We start from the raw sequence: 14970 nt of genomic DNA on the forward strand, positions 1-14970 counted from the left end.
TTCGCTGGGTTACAGATCCAGCCGCAAACTATGCCCCCCCCCGTGCAGCTCCGTTCGGCTGGCCCCACGTTGCGGCTCTCCCGCCGGGGAACGAGGCCGGCGCTCTCGGCTGCAACGTGTTTCCTCCTGGGCTGCGGAGAGACCAGATTCCTCCCCCAGAAAACTGTAACCACTCCTTATGGGAGCCCCTCATGTTCTGTAGCGAGGCCATTGTGACTGTGTGCGCGCAAGCAGAAAGGAAGGAAGGAAGGAAGCTTGCGGACTGTATGCTCTGCTAGTCCTGCAGTCACGTGTATGCTTTCGTGGGAGTTCGCCTCGATTCAACCTGGGTTGGGCTCGGGATGCTGCTTTCGGGGCGATGGTTCCCTATTCAAAGCTCAGGAAATGCATCTTAGCCACGAAGGGGAATGTGGCGCCCAAGCAGGCGCTTTCTTATCGCCCGCGTTTCGAGCCTGGGGTCTGGATCTCGCGTGTACGCGCACACTTCGCCACTGCCTGTGAGTCCAGCAAGGCTGAGTCTCCAGAGGAGCAGAACTCGGTCTCTGGACGAGAAGGCGCAGAAGCAACAGAGCAGCCGCCGCCGCCCCCTTTCCCATTCGCTTCATTTTGGGGGTGAGTTGAGGTGAAGACCTTGAGGCGCCCCCCCCCCCGCGCGCTTTCCAGATGCTCCTCAGGCTCCAGCTCGGGGCCCGAGGGCTTTGATCCGGGGCTAGCACACTCTTAGCATTTGGGGGCGCCGGGGGGGGGGTGCAAACCCAGGCGAGCTTCGCCGCGTCTCCCGCGCCCCACGCAGGCCAGGAGTCCGCTCGGCGCGGCTGCGTTTGCGCTCTGCAGGAAAGCGGCTGCCGCGCGCGGAGCTCCCTTCGCAGTGCGGCGGCGGCGGCCGGATCACGTTGCTCGCCTTGTGCTCGTACCAGTTGGAGATGGGATTAAAGAGGAGGCGCTCCGGCTCGCTCCGGCTTCTCTTTTTTTCAGGGGCCAGCAGCCGGAGCAAACGTGGACTTGCACGAGCCCGAGTCCGCCCTGGCCAGGGGTCTGGAGCAGCGGGCGGGCGGGCGGGGGGGTCAGGCGCCACGCGGGGCTGCAGTTCCCTCGCATGAGGCCGGCTTCAACATCCCCCTCCGGGGACCCCGCTTCCCGCCCTCCCGCTCCAGCCCCGGCTAATGCCCACGCGCCTCGCCAGCCTCCCCAGGAAGCCCGGCTTGGCAGGAGGACCTTTTCTATGACTCCCCCCCCTCCATCGGGGAGGCTCTACGTCCCCCCAAGCCCCCCCTCGCCTTGGCACTGAGGAATAGGCGAAGCGCGCTCCTGGCGAGAAGCTCCTGACTCCCCCCCCCCCCGGCCGGTGCCCTGGTCCCGTCTGAGCAGAGGAGGCTTCCTTGGGCCAAGCTGGGCTTTTCCCTCCGCCCGCCCCGCCTCCTGCGCGCGCCCCCCATCCCGGAGCCGGGAGGTGGCGCGGTACGTTCTGCACGTGAGCTGGTGCTGGTCTGCCTGGCAGGCGCGTGCCCGGTGGCCAAAGAAGCAAGCAGCGCGCCCGGAGCCGGAGGGGAAGAGACGGGGCGAGGCGAAGGAGCTGCTTTCCCACCCGGAGCAGGCTTTGTTGCCCGAAGGTCTCCCAAGACTCTGCGCCACCTCACGGGAGCCAGCCAAAGCTGCTGCCAAACATGGATGACGGGATCTCTCCTTTGCCCGAAAGGCAGTTATTGGAGCATCGGGAATTCATAGGGTCAGATGACAGGGACTTCTGCATTATTGTTGTCATTTTAATTTAGGAGAAAAAACCCTGGTTTTTCTTATTATTATTTTCCTTTCTGCAAAAGGAAAGGGGAGATAAAGAGATGGGTTAACTCTCGTTCTTTGGTTGGGCAGCCTTAAGCATGCGCGTGCCCCCCTCCATCCCTTTTTTTAAAAAATAATAATTAAAGATTTTCTTGGTTTACAAAAGTACATGAATTGTCTCTTTTTCAGGTTATAGTGTATTTTCTGCAGATCAGTTACATTTGATGTGAGACATTAGTTTTGTATGCACCACTTTTGTGAGATTTCTTGCAAAGTAGTAGCTAATGAGACCACTATGTATGTTAAAGGCAATGGGTCTCTCTCTCACTTTTCTGTTCCTGCAGACTGGGTTATCCATCCTTGTATATGTGCAAGCCCAAGAGAGGTATGAAGAGGGACGAGAGCAAGGTAAGAGAATAAGCTTTTTTGATGCTCTCCAGCACCTGCACAATACTTAGCAGGGGCTTCTGATAAATGGGAGCCCAACTTTATGCAGAAGTTCTCTTCTTTTCCTCATTCACTTCCTTTCTGTTATCTGTAGTGGGCAGTTTTGTTTTAGTTATGTTGACAAAGAACAGTTCTGGAGGGAGAGGGGAGATGCCTAAGACAGTAGATACTCTTGAAACGGGAAAGAAGGGTAGGTGGCAAGACAGTTGCTTAGGTACTGGTTGGCATTATAGTGAAACAAATGTTTGTCCTTTTTCTTCCTGAATAGGAAACATACAAACTGCCACATAGATTGATAGAGAAGAAAAGAAGAGATCGGATTAATGAGTGTATTGCTCAGTTGAAAGATTTATTGCCTGAGCATCTGAAACTGACAGTAAGTCCAGTCTGTGTGAGTCCGTGTGTATATGCTTGCCTGTACATCTATCTAGGTATTTTTGCAACACCATAAACTCTTAGTGAAGTGTTTACTATTCAGGCTGTAATCCTATGCACACTTACTTCAGTGTAAACTCATTTGGCACAGTGGGACTTACTTCAGATTTAGCCTGGATATGATTGCACTGTAAAAGATGCACATATTAGAAAAAAGTGTGATTATTTTTGTTGACTTAGAACTAAGTCACTTAGTTCAGCAGTGCTTAACCCACACTACTACTACTACTACTTCTTCTTCTTCTTCTTCTTCTTCTTCTTCTTCTTCTTCTTCTTCTCCTCCTTCTTCCGCCCCCCTATACCCAGAGGTCTCAGGGTGGTTCCCATAAAACTTTCTAGAGTACATCCTTTAAAACTGGGTTGAAGTAAATGTGATTTTTAGGATTCCAAGACATCCAGAAGTCTAATATAAATTCCTTATATGACAGCACTTCTGTAGAACCACCATTAGCCTTATTTGTGAAGTTTCAAAATGGGTGTGATTTATCAGTATTTATCACCAATTCAAGCAAGGACAGTAATAAAACAATATTTCTTCCAAAGTGAGCTTAGTGAAGTTTTAGAAAATAGGATTTTGTTTGATTGTGTGTCCCTTTCCCTCCCTTTGCAGACACTAGGGCATCTGGAGAAAGCTGTAGTTTTGGAATTAACTTTGAAACACTTAAAAGCTTTAACAGCCTTAACAGAGCAGCAGCATCAGAAGATAATTGCTTTACAGAATGGTAAGTAAATGCCCAGTGCAGAAGCACAATATAGGACATTGTGTATCTCTATTTCTATCTCTCTCAGAGATTATGAAGGACACATCTGGTTATTGACAAAGTCTTAGCAGTTGGTGAACTGTTAGCTAACTCCACAGTTAAGTTGTCAAATTGAAATCTATAGATCTGCTTCAGAGTCAGTGACCTGTATGGTCATGTTTACTTAAACTTTACTCCCCTTAAATTTAGTGGGCCTTAACTCCTATGTAAATGTGAAAAGGACTGCAGCTGTGCCGTCTGACCATATCTACCGAATATACACATATATCCATTCATTGCAGAGGGTTGGACTAGATGACCCTTGGGTCCCTTCCAACTCTACAATTCTATTATTTACTTGGAAATAGGTCCCATTTTGTTTGAGGCTTACTCCCAAATAAGTAAGTCTAGTATTACAGCCTTAACATGTTATCTCTTGAGATACCTTAACCTTTTCCAACTGATTTCATAAATCAGAATCCTAGATTGATAACTTTGCACTAGAAGATTAGTACATTTAACACAAAGCAATTACATTATAGAGGAATTTTGTTAATAAAACAGTCAGATTCTGTGTAACACTAGATCTAATGCAAGTGGTATTACTAATGCCTGTTATTTTGCATCCCTTCCTCCCCCTTCTCCCCCCCCCCTTTGCAGGGGAGAGATCTTTGAAGTCTCCTCTGCAATCTGACCTGGATGCTTTCCATTCAGGGTTCCAGACATGCACCAAAGAAGTCATGCAGTACCTCTCCAGATTTGAAAGTTGGACTCCAAGAGAGCAGATATGTGCCCAGCTCATCAACCACCTGCACTCTGTTTGCACACGGTTCCTCCCCAGCCCCCAGCTCCTGACTCCAAAGATTTGTGCAGGCAAAGGACTCTGCCCCACCTCCGCCGCCTCTTCCTGTGTGAAGCGAGATCACACTGGCCCAAAGCTGGAGAGCCAGCCAAATTGTGTGCCAGTCATTCAGAGGACTCAGAATGCGAGTAGCAAGCATAAATTCAGCCACCATCCAATGGGTCGTGTGGAGCTTGGTGGGGAGAATGACACGGATACAGATAGTGGCTATGGCGGTGAGTGCGAGGGAAGACCGGAAGGGGACAAAAGGCAAGGCAACCTGATGATCAAGCAGGAGCCCTCTGGGGATGAGGCCCCTCCAGCAGCCAAAAGGCTGAAGATGGATTGCAGCAGCACCTCTTCGGCAGTGCTGAGCCCAGACCAAGCAGCCGCTGGTTCAGCCCTTCTCAGCTCCCTGGTGGCTTTTGGAGGTCTGGGGGGAGGAGGATCTCCCTTTGCCCAACAACCTGCTGCTCCCTTCTGCCTGCCTCTCTGCTTCATCTCCCCCTCAGCAGCAGCTGCCTACATGCAGCCCTTCCTGGACAAGAGCAACCTGGATAAATACTTTTACCCAGCAGCCGCAGTTGCTGCTGCTGCTACTCCAATTCCTTGGATCTACCCAGGGATTCCAGCTCAGGCTGCAGCTGCTGCTGCTGCTACTGCTGCGGCTGCGGCCTTCCCCTGTTTCTCCTCAGTATTGGTACCAGGAGAGAAAACCAGCTTGGCCTCAGCAACGTCTGCCGATGTGGCTTCTTCTGGCCAGCACCTCCCCCATCCATTTACCTGCAGCCCAGGTGGGGACCTCCCTTCCCAAGAGGAGCATTTGCAGTCTGCAGAGGAAAATCCTTGAGTGATGCTCCATCATTTCTAAAGGAAGCCACACAGTTCATGCCTCCTACTTGACAGGAAGGACCCATCACTCCCAAGAATGAGAAGCAACCCTCACCCCACCCCTGTTTCTTTGTGTGTTTAAGGGAAAGCTTACTAGGCTGACAGTTTATTCTTTTTCTTTTATTAAAAGATTAGGTTCTCCCTCTCCCACAAATATTTTTGGAGAGCTCCTTGTCCCCCCCCCCACAATGCTGTGTGTGTGTTTAAAATTTTCTTTACACAAATGTTGTAATGTTGCAGAATTCCACCCCCCAGTTGAACTGAAACAAAAGGAAAAGACCCCCTTGGGGGGGGGGGGAAATGGCTCTTTCTTCGTAAGAGAAGTTTGCTTAACAATTCAGAAGGCCTAAAGAAAAGGGCAGGGGCTGCAGCATCTGGAACTGGGGAGTCAGGATGCGAGATATACCATAACTGCAGGCACTTTAATAATGATTATGTATAGACTGTAATGGAACTTACTTAAGTGGGCATAACTCAGCAGGAAGCTCTGCACAAGCCCCTGTGAAATAGGCAGGAACTACTTTAAAGTGCTCTTGAATTTTAGTGGGGTTTGCAAAGGGAAGTTCCATAGTAGATTGTGCTCCTGGCAGGGTAAGCTTCAGCATGAAATGCTTCCTGGTCCAGAAATCCAGGAATCGGTTTCCTGGTAGTAACCAAGTCAACAAACAGGCAAACTGCTTCCTTAAGAACGGCCCAACTGAAGGCTGTGTCACTACTCTGGATGAGAGGAAGTTGTCTTGAGAATGGTAGCCTAAGAATTACAGAGAATTTGCTTCTCTATTACTGACTTCTTAATTGGTGGCTCCATACAAGAATCATTGTGCAGAAGCCAGTAAAATTTAAGTGCAATGCAACTGCATTGAAATCACTGGAGTTGCCATCTGATTCTGCCAAATAGCAACTTTATTTTACCTTTATTCAGAGCTTAGGAACCATTTATTTCAATGGACTATATTTTACCTTTGCCACATGCAATGCTTGGAGGAGTTTGGTTAGTTAGTTAGGAGTTTGTGGAAATGGGGTTTGGGAGAAAAAATGAAGGTAAGCTAGCACTTTATTGAGAAACAGATCATGAACAGACCTTGTTCATGTATTTTTATTGTCTTGCATTTTTAGAGCTACCCCTGGCATTTGCTCAAGGGACGGAAGAACTGTCCCATTATGTAGTTTCTTATTTGCTAAAGCAAGTGCATTTTTCTACATCTTAATGCTTAGTTTTGCTGTGTTCCTGATATTAAATTTCCTTGTTGTATGTGAAGGAACAACACTGCACTGGACTAGCAAGAAAAAAGACACCCCAGTACAATCCTATTTACTCAGAAATAAGTCTCGCTGTCTTCAGTGGGGCCTACTCCCAGGTAAGTGTGCATAGGAATGCAGCACAATCTAGCCTTAGATTGTATCCTTAAGGAAGAAATAAGTTTACTGTCCTGATCTTGTGCCTTTAACCGTGGCCAAAACCGTGGCACAAAAGCCCCAAGCAAGCAGTCCCAGAGAGGAGTATGCCTTCCCATAAGCAGTAAAAGACACAGCCAGTCGATACAGTGGTCCCAGAAGACCATCATGCTGTGAATAGGAACAGCGAAATCGGAATCTCCAGCAGTTCAGTGTGTGGTTCTTCCTTGGTAGATTGGGGTGAAAGAAAGTGCTGCTTTTCCTGGCATGGAGATAAAAGCTAACTGCAAAGCTTCACTTGCATAATATATGTCCATGAGGCCACCGTTGAAAGGCACAGCCACTAACATAAGCTAAAAGAGGTTACAAATCATAATTAAAAATGGTGTGTTGGTAACTGGGTAAAAGTGGGATAAGGTTTCCTTGCAAGGTTTTTCTGTCTCCAGATATCCCAATTTCCCTTTCTGGAGACTGTTGCCAGACACTAGATAATCACACAGCTAAAGCTTTGTTAATAAGGTTTAAGCCAAGAACCTTGCGTAGATATTTTTAGTTTGTTGCCAAGGTAGCACTGTGAGAAATCTCACTTGAATGTTATGTAAGAGGTGAGACACAACAGTCTGACTATGAGTGAATATGCCTGGGTCTGTTAGTCATTTTGAGTGAATTTGCTGCTATTGCTGTTGCTACTGTTTGCCTCAAACACTGTTTTTAAACAATGTTGGTCCTTTTTTCTTTTCTTTTTTAAAATCTTACTAGCCTACAGAGTGTCTGTATGTAAATAGTTAATACATTCAATTAATGATGTCCGACATGCTATTTTTGTAGGAAGAAGATTGAGTAATGATAATTGAGTTTAAAAATATCCCTTTTGATGAGGAATTGCTGAAAAACAAAGTTGCACTTTTGTTACAATGCTTAATGCTTGGTACAAGCTTATGCTGTCTTAAATTATTTAAAAAATAAAATAAATACTGTCTGCAAGAAACCAGCTGTTTAAAGAACAGTTTAAGTTTGAGAGATAATAGGAATCAATCTTTATATTTGTTATTTTCCAGCACTCCATGAATTCTACTATAAAAAATATTTCCACAATATTTTGTGATTTAAACAAAAAAATATTCTTACTAAAGAATAAATTTTTTAAATACAGAGTATGGGTTGTCTAGTAATTAAAGCTCTTAAAAGCCTCAAAACTCATTCGTCAAATATGCCAAGTGAGCTATGATGTCTTCACAGGACTTTAGGCAGGGCTGTTGGAATTTCTTTGCTTTTGAATAGTTATTCGAGTCTCTACAAACACCTTTGTTTGCCTGGTGACAGCAGCCCTATGACAGAAGGCTTCCACACAAAACCACAGCTTCACAAATCTTGTTTTGAAAAAACACCACTTCCACATGAACCCCCTCAGGGACGCCAGTAAATAGAAGGCACCCTTATTTGCACCATCACACATTTACATCTGATTCTTCTTTATTTAAGTGCAAGTAGATAAATAGGTACCGGAAGGTAAACGGCGTTTCCGTGTGCTGCGCTGGTGCTGGCTTCGTCACGCTGGCCACGTGACCCGGAAGTGTCTGCGGACATTGCTGGCTCCCGGCCTCTAGAGTGAGATGAGCGCACAACCCTAGAGTCTGGCAAGACTGGCCCGTATGGGCAGGGGTACCTTTACCTTTACCTTCTTTATTTATTTGCTCATACAGATATTGTCACTTCCTTCAGAACAGCTCTCACTTCCCTGCATGAGAATACACCACTTGAGTCAATTCAATTATTAAATTGGTTAATGGATGTGCTACTCTCTTTCACTGTGGCAAAGGTAGGCAGACCCTTAATGAAATTGGCAAGTCCCATTTCCTTAACCCATTTTAGTCAAATCATGCCCCTCTGTCGCCTCCTGAAAACAAGAGCTATGGGGCTGCCCCCAAAGGTCACAAGTTCAGGCACCAACCTACCACCCTCCTGCTAATTTGAGTGCTGATACTTCCTTCAAATACTGCCTTTGGCCTGTGCTGCTTCAGTTTTTAGTGTGCATGGTAAACAAATGTTAGAGAAACCCTTTAGGGACCCAAGCTGCCAAGCACACCCATCACACAACTATCATTAACACTGATTTGTGTGTTGGATTGCTCTTATTGGTGTGTATGACCTACAGATATGACTGGACACTGTTCAGTAGCAGAACCTAAGTTGTGCCATGGACCTTGTGGGGGAGGGGGTGGCTTTGCGCATGCCCAGCCCCCTGCATGTCAGAGAGGCCTGTCAAGGAGATTTCATGTGGGGGTGAAGGGGGAACAGCATACTGCTCCTGACCCAGCTGGACCCAAAGCCCCTTTTGGTGGCCCTTAATTCTGGGCCAACACAACAGGAATTCTGGGCCAATGCAAGCTAGCCAGGCTAGGATCTGCAAAAAATAAATAAAAAGAGTATGACTTTTGGAGTGATTTTTTTAATCAGACCTAACTGCAACTTGAAAATAAATTACCCTTTCCCAAAAATGTCCTGCAGCTTATGGAAGGAATGCTTATCCAAAAATATGGTTCTGGGCTCCCCCTGCTGTCTCATTGGTTTCAGTTGCCCAATTTCGTAAGGACACTGATGTGATGAAAATGGAGCTATAGGAGAAATTGGACACTGAAATGTCAGGGTGCTTTCTGTCCCAGTGATAGAGGCTGATCCTTCAGCATGGTGCAGCCACAGCCAAGGCGCACACAGGCCATGCGTCTGGCCCTGCATGGAGGTCACAGACCGCTGATGTGCAAGAAAAAGGCCCAAGGCCAGACCTAGTATGAACCTTTTAAACATTGCATCAGCAGCATGACGTTTGTTACTTGTATTTAGTTTAAATTGGGCCTTTGCACTAGTTCACTAAATTGCCAGTATGAGAGACTGGATAACAAGTAGCATAAATATGTACCAACCAAAATTGCTTTGTGATAGCTTAGTGTAGGGCTGCCATATGTCTGGAATTTCCTGGGCATTGCTGGGATTTGGCTGCTGGAAACAGCGCCCAGGTGGAAATCGCTTAAATGTCCAGGAAAATCCGGATGTATGGCAGTCTATACCTATGGCAGCTCAACAACTTTCCCAAAAAAGCTCAACAAAATGGCAACACTATCTTAGTGGCAGGGTCATGCTTATGCTACAGGCTTTATTGACCATATATTTGGGTTAAGGAAGGAATGCTGTCCACCTGCTCTTGTCAGATACATTTGCAATCCCTTTTCTGCTAATACGTTTTTATTGCTTTTCAATTTTTTAAAACAAATTAACACCAAATTAATTCAAATTTAATACAAAATTTACTTCCTACCCTGCTGCTATGATGTTTCTCTTTGCTTCCTTACTCTCTGCTCATTGCAACGTATATTTCCTAATTCCATTTCAATGCTTAATAATGACAAAATGATAAAATATTTTATTTTTCCCCTTCTTCATTTCTCATCAACTGTACATATTTCAATTCCTGCTTAGACTTTTATTTACAGTAACTATAACAGGGGTCAGCATACTTACCGTGCCTCAGGCCGGTGTCTCTAGCGCCGATAATGCAACAGGCCGGAGGGCAGGAGAGCTATTTCTGGTGTTCCTCCGACCCGGAAGTGGGCAGCTGCACAGCGCAGCGCTGGTAAGAGTGGGCAGTGGCAGCGGGCAGCAGGGATTGCCGCGAGTCAGATAAATGAGTCCCTTGGGCCTTATCCGGCCCGCGGACCTTAGTTTGGGGACCCCTGAACTATAACATCTTCCCAAATCTCAAGTTGAGTTACTCTTCACTTTGTCAGCCCACAGAAATTATTAGTTCTAAATCAATAGTCCACAGATACAACTTATCCCTTCCGCTGTTCTACATGTGCAAAAGTCTGACTGGCGATGGTAAATTAGATAACCCCTTCAGTCACTGCATTCAAATTCTGCTCCGCAGAGGTAAGCAAACTCCAAGGTTTCCAGATGCTCATTGTTATGCAGTAAAACAATCCTTGGTGGTATCAAGTTTCCCAGGCATCAGGGTCTGGTCTCTTCTCTGTCCATGTTACCTCTGTCGTCACCAAGAACTTTGTTCCCACAGAGTTATATATAAAAAAAATTAACATTAATGCTTTCCTCTCCCCCATGTACAGCAAAACCACAGAAACCATTTTTTATCCTTCACAGTTCCAGATTCATTTTTCTTTGCAAGATATATCCAATTTCATAAAATCACAACAGCTTAGGTTTCATTAGTATTGCAAAATAATACTTCATCTTGCCTCTCTGAGTGCGTTGGTCTGTCATCTCTAACTCCAGCTTTAATCCTCAGTCTCTGTTACATTTTCTCCATTCTTCCACCCCCGAGCTCTGGAGAGCCCAGGAGAGTGACTTTCCAAGTTCACTACTGGAAAGTAAAGTAGGTACATTTGCAATCTTGAAGGATTTGATGCTTCCCAGTTGTTCAATTTATGCCTTTGTTTGTTTGTGATAATAATCTGGAGTCATTTAATTGCCAATGTGGTGCATGTACCTGCTCTTTGCTTGTAAGCAGACAGTCATCTGGATTTTGCTGTAGGGATGGAGTGGTTGGGTAAATGGTCCTGCCTTTGGGAGAAAGTTGTACCAGCTGATCTTTTGATCTTTTCCAGCTCTTGGAGCCAGTGTTTGTCTGCAGACAGCTTCCGGGTCATGTGGCCAGCATGACTAAGCAGCTTCTGGCGAACCAGAGCAGCGCACGGAAACACCGTTTACCTTCCCGCCGGAGCGGTGCCTATTTATCTACTTGCGCTTTGAGGTGCTTTCGAACTGCCAGGTTGGCAGGAGCTGGGACAGAGCAACAGGAGCTTACCCCGTCAAGGGGATTTGAACCGCCGATCTTCCAATAGGCTTATAAAGTGCAGCAAATGTGATGCAGTGTTATTATTTACTAATATAAAATAAATAAAACAATATTTTGCTATACTCCTGAACCTATTGTACTCTTAGCCTAGGGGACACTATTGTTAAGAATAGTGTGAATACTTTAAATCAGGGGACTTGCCAGCCCAACAGTGGATAGGCAAGGCACAATTCCCTAGCACCTCCTGCATCACAACAAATTCATTTTGTCATTTCTTCTAATTAATGGAAATGAACCCCAAGGATTTCCCAAGACCTGGACTGGGTTATGTTATCTGCAAGGATGCTCCTCACCTTTGTACCTGGACCCAGCCAGCATGTGGTTGCTCATGTATAGATAGATCAGATTAGAGTTAAATTCTTGAAGATATGCATCATTGAAGGCCACAGGATTGGACGAGGCATGATGCTAAACGGGGCATCATTAAGGAACAGAAAGGCTTTGTGTGGGGATGGAATAAGCCACTGGATCTCGCTGAAGCGACAAGATTTGGAAGAGGCTGGTGTTATGTATTGAAGTTCTCCCCCTGGCCACCAGGAGTATCGTGTATATAGTTTTCACTCAGGTCCACGTAAGTTACTTTAGGCGGGAAACCCTGGGTTGTGTTGCTACAATGTTGACAGCCGGCTGCCTATAAAAGCAGGCCGGCTGAGCTATTTGCTGTTCAGTTCTGTTCCAGCTTACAAATAAAGAGCTGCTTTGGAGAAATTGCTGTGTGGTCTGCTATGTCTACCCTCTATTCAACAGCTGGTGAGTGTTATTTGGTTTCCTAGCAGTCAATTTTTCTCCTCCCAAGCTAGTTCAAAGTACAGGGCTTGCAGCAGAGGCAAGAGGGAAGTGCCGTGGCAGCAGCAGCAAGGCCTATCGCCTGCCTTCGTATGTGACTGACTGCTTGGCTGCTCCAAGTCAGCAAACTCTTGACAGGCCTGTTCCTCTGCTGCTGGGGATAGTGGGTGGGGATGGAAGAGATGAGCATAGGAAAGAGCCGTGGTTTCCGCTTGGAGAAGAGGGAGTGAGAAAGGAAAACAAAGTGAGAATTAAATCCTTCCACAGCTGCATAGTAAGAATAAACCAACAGTTAGAAGGTTTTTCCCTTTCAGGCATGGAAAGTTGCACCTGCTGAATTTCTGCTAGTTGTTAAAAAGCACAGGGGACACCTCACGTGTTTAGTAAGTGAAGGAGCCAGTTTGGGCCTGAAATATTGCTAAGTTCACTCCCCTCACCACTATCCCATCCAGAAGCAGAGTTTTCAATTTGTTTTGTAATTTCAGGACAGGAAGAAATGGAATAAGATCATATCCTCTACTGCTAGGAAAGAATCACCTGTTGAATGCTTGCCTGTCATGCAACTGCCACAGAGCTTTCTTCTGAGCCAAGTGCTCATGTGGTTTATATCACACCTCAGATATGAACAGCCTTGTTTAGTCTTGGAAGACCATGCTGGGCACTTTGAGTACCATTGCCTGGAGCAGGACTGCTGTCTTTAAATAATGTTTTAGATTCAAGGCAGGAAACATTTCAAAGCAAGCTATTAAAATCCAGCATATGAAACATTTTTTTAAAAATCTGCCTTTAGCAAAAAACCCACCCCATCTTATGCCAAGCAATAGCATTCATTTCAGACCTTCAGATTAGAGGAAGGACTCTTCAAATATCTGAATCCAGTGCTTCTGGCACCTTTGTAGGCTTCCCAGTATTATAATGTCCATGGACAGAAACCTGGGAGGCTGCACTAAGCTTGTGTGGAAACTTCATAGAGTGCTAGAGTTAGAAGGGTCCCCTAGAGTCATCTAGTCCAACCTCCTGCACTGCTGTGGATCTCATGGATGCCTGGCAAGGCCAGCAGGACAAATAAAAGCTTTAATCCCAGCAGAAATATTAACTTACTGTGATTCTGAAGAAGTCCTGTTTCTGGATCAGCCCTGTATTTTTTAGGGAACTCAAAACTACCATTATTGATGCTACTAGAAGCTATCTCCTGAAACACAATATTCTGGTACTTGGATGGGGCCCCAGAGCTGGAGTGCAGCAGAGTCAAAGCGCAATGTGAAAAGGTGTTGCTCAAACCATCATCTTACTCTAAAATGTACAAATTTCCCATGTGGTTACAAGCTTCTGGCTCCCAAAATCAGTACAGCTTCTGTATAAGATACTGTGGTGATATTATAAGAGTGGTTTATGGGAATGGGTTAGAACCTGAGAAACAATTAGCTACAATCAGTCTACTGAGATTTCAGTGTAAGCATTTATGTTAATTAGCTGGATAAGTTAGTGTTTGTTGTTTTCTTACCTTCTGAGCTATTTTAATCTATATAACTATTTGAGGTTTTTTTTCTTGTAGAGTTTTGTTTTAGTCTGTATTTTTTTTATGAAAAACAGAGGACAAACAGACTGTAGCCTGGGAGAACTCCTGGATTCCAACGGGTGCTTAGACTGCTTTGTCAGCTGAAGCCACTGCTGCCCTGGGGTAGCCTGGCCTCAGTTGCCCCTGCTTTGGTGAAGTCCCACCTGGACTAATGCAATGTTGTCTATGTGAGACTGCCGTGGAAGGTGCTTTTGGAAGAAAGCTCAGCTATAAATGTAATAAATATGTGATGTCTTTAAATGAGCAAGGGAGGAATGGAAGTCTCCGTCTCAGCCATCTGCTATAGGGAAGTTGTCTTGCATATCACAAGGCACTTAAACACCATTTTGGTACCAGGGGAGCTTATGCATATATGGAGCAGCTGTACAGCAGCAATGCCTCCCAAGTACAGAAAGCCTCTTGCTGCCCTCTTGTGTTCACTACACTGCACTTCGCCTTTGCCAAATCTGAGCCTCAGCAACTTCTGCACATTTTTTCCTTAGCACTTGACAGACCAACATAATTTTGTTTATCCTAGAGCAAAGTCCCAGAAAGCTTGTCCCGCTGGAACCTCTTGTTCGTTGCCTTAGTTTGACAAACACCAATGCTGAGGAAACAGCACCAGAGCAGTCCCTGGAATACTTGTACACTCAGGGACGTGGGTGGTGCTGTAGTCTAAGCCAATGAGCCTCTTGCGCTTGCCCACCAGAAGGTTGGCCATTCGAATCCCCACAATGGAGGGAGCTCCCGCTGCTCTGTCCCATCTCCTGCCAACCTAGCAGTTCAAAAGCACACCTGTGCAAGTAGATAAATAGGTACCGCTGTAACAGGAAGGTAAACAGCGTTTCCGTGCACTCTTCCGTGCACCCAACTGTCTTCTTCTACCTCCTTATCTTAACATTATTCTCAACAACAAAGCCCCAAGGGTGGTCGGTCGCACATGACCCACTCACCAACAGGGAAATGACACAAGCAGAAGGAAATGGCACTGCCACACAAAACACACAGTCATGGGATTTGTCTGTAACCTTTTTTGCAGCTGTGTGGTACTGAGCCTGCTCAAGTTTAAGTGTGCCTGTGAGGAATCTGCTGAAGAGGAATCAACTTTACTTCGAAGTTCAAAGCAAAATCGTGCACAGTTCTATTGTTGTGAAGCATTAATGCTGGTTTTAACATTAAAAATGTTAGTTTTATTTTGATACCTGTGTAAATACACAATTAAATGGAGTCG

The 14970-nt window shown here is 45.8% G+C and overlaps 1 protein-coding gene across 2 annotated transcripts; it reads left to right on the top strand.

Annotated features, from left to right (window-relative positions):
* Window positions 1-343: 343 nt before the first annotated feature.
* Window positions 344-6594, top strand: BHLHE41 (basic helix-loop-helix family member e41). Of its 2 annotated transcripts, none has more exons than XM_082240136.1 (5): window positions 344-612; window positions 2124-2187; window positions 2495-2602; window positions 3272-3383; window positions 4062-6594. In XM_082240136.1, exons 1-5 carry the CDS (start codon window positions 359-361, stop codon window positions 5090-5092), a joined length of 1569 nt encoding a protein of 522 aa, XP_082096262.1. In that variant the 5' UTR covers window positions 344-358; the 3' UTR covers window positions 5093-6594. The 2 variants fall into 2 exon arrangements, with proteins under 2 accessions (XP_082096262.1, XP_082096261.1); XM_082240135.1 differs by lacking the exon at window positions 344-612 and adding an exon at window positions 1630-1726.
* The last annotated feature ends 8376 nt before the right edge of the window (window positions 6595-14970 follow it).

The sequence above is a fragment of the Podarcis vaucheri genome, assembly GCF_965113315.1.
Source record: "Podarcis vaucheri genome assembly, chromosome: 10".
In the NCBI taxonomy this organism is placed as follows: Eukaryota; Metazoa; Chordata; class Lepidosauria; order Squamata; family Lacertidae; genus Podarcis; species Podarcis vaucheri.

Coding starts and splice junctions, on each gene's coding strand:
- BHLHE41 (XM_082240136.1), top strand. CDS start 359: ATGGTTCCCTATTCAAAGCTCAGGAAATGCATCTTAGCCACGAAGGGG. Junction 2,188..2,494: donor TGAAGAGGGACGAGAGCAAG/GTAAGAGAATAA, acceptor CTTCCTGAATAG/GAAACATACAAACTGCCACA. Junction 2,603..3,271: donor CTGAGCATCTGAAACTGACA/GTAAGTCCAGTC, acceptor CTCCCTTTGCAG/ACACTAGGGCATCTGGAGAA.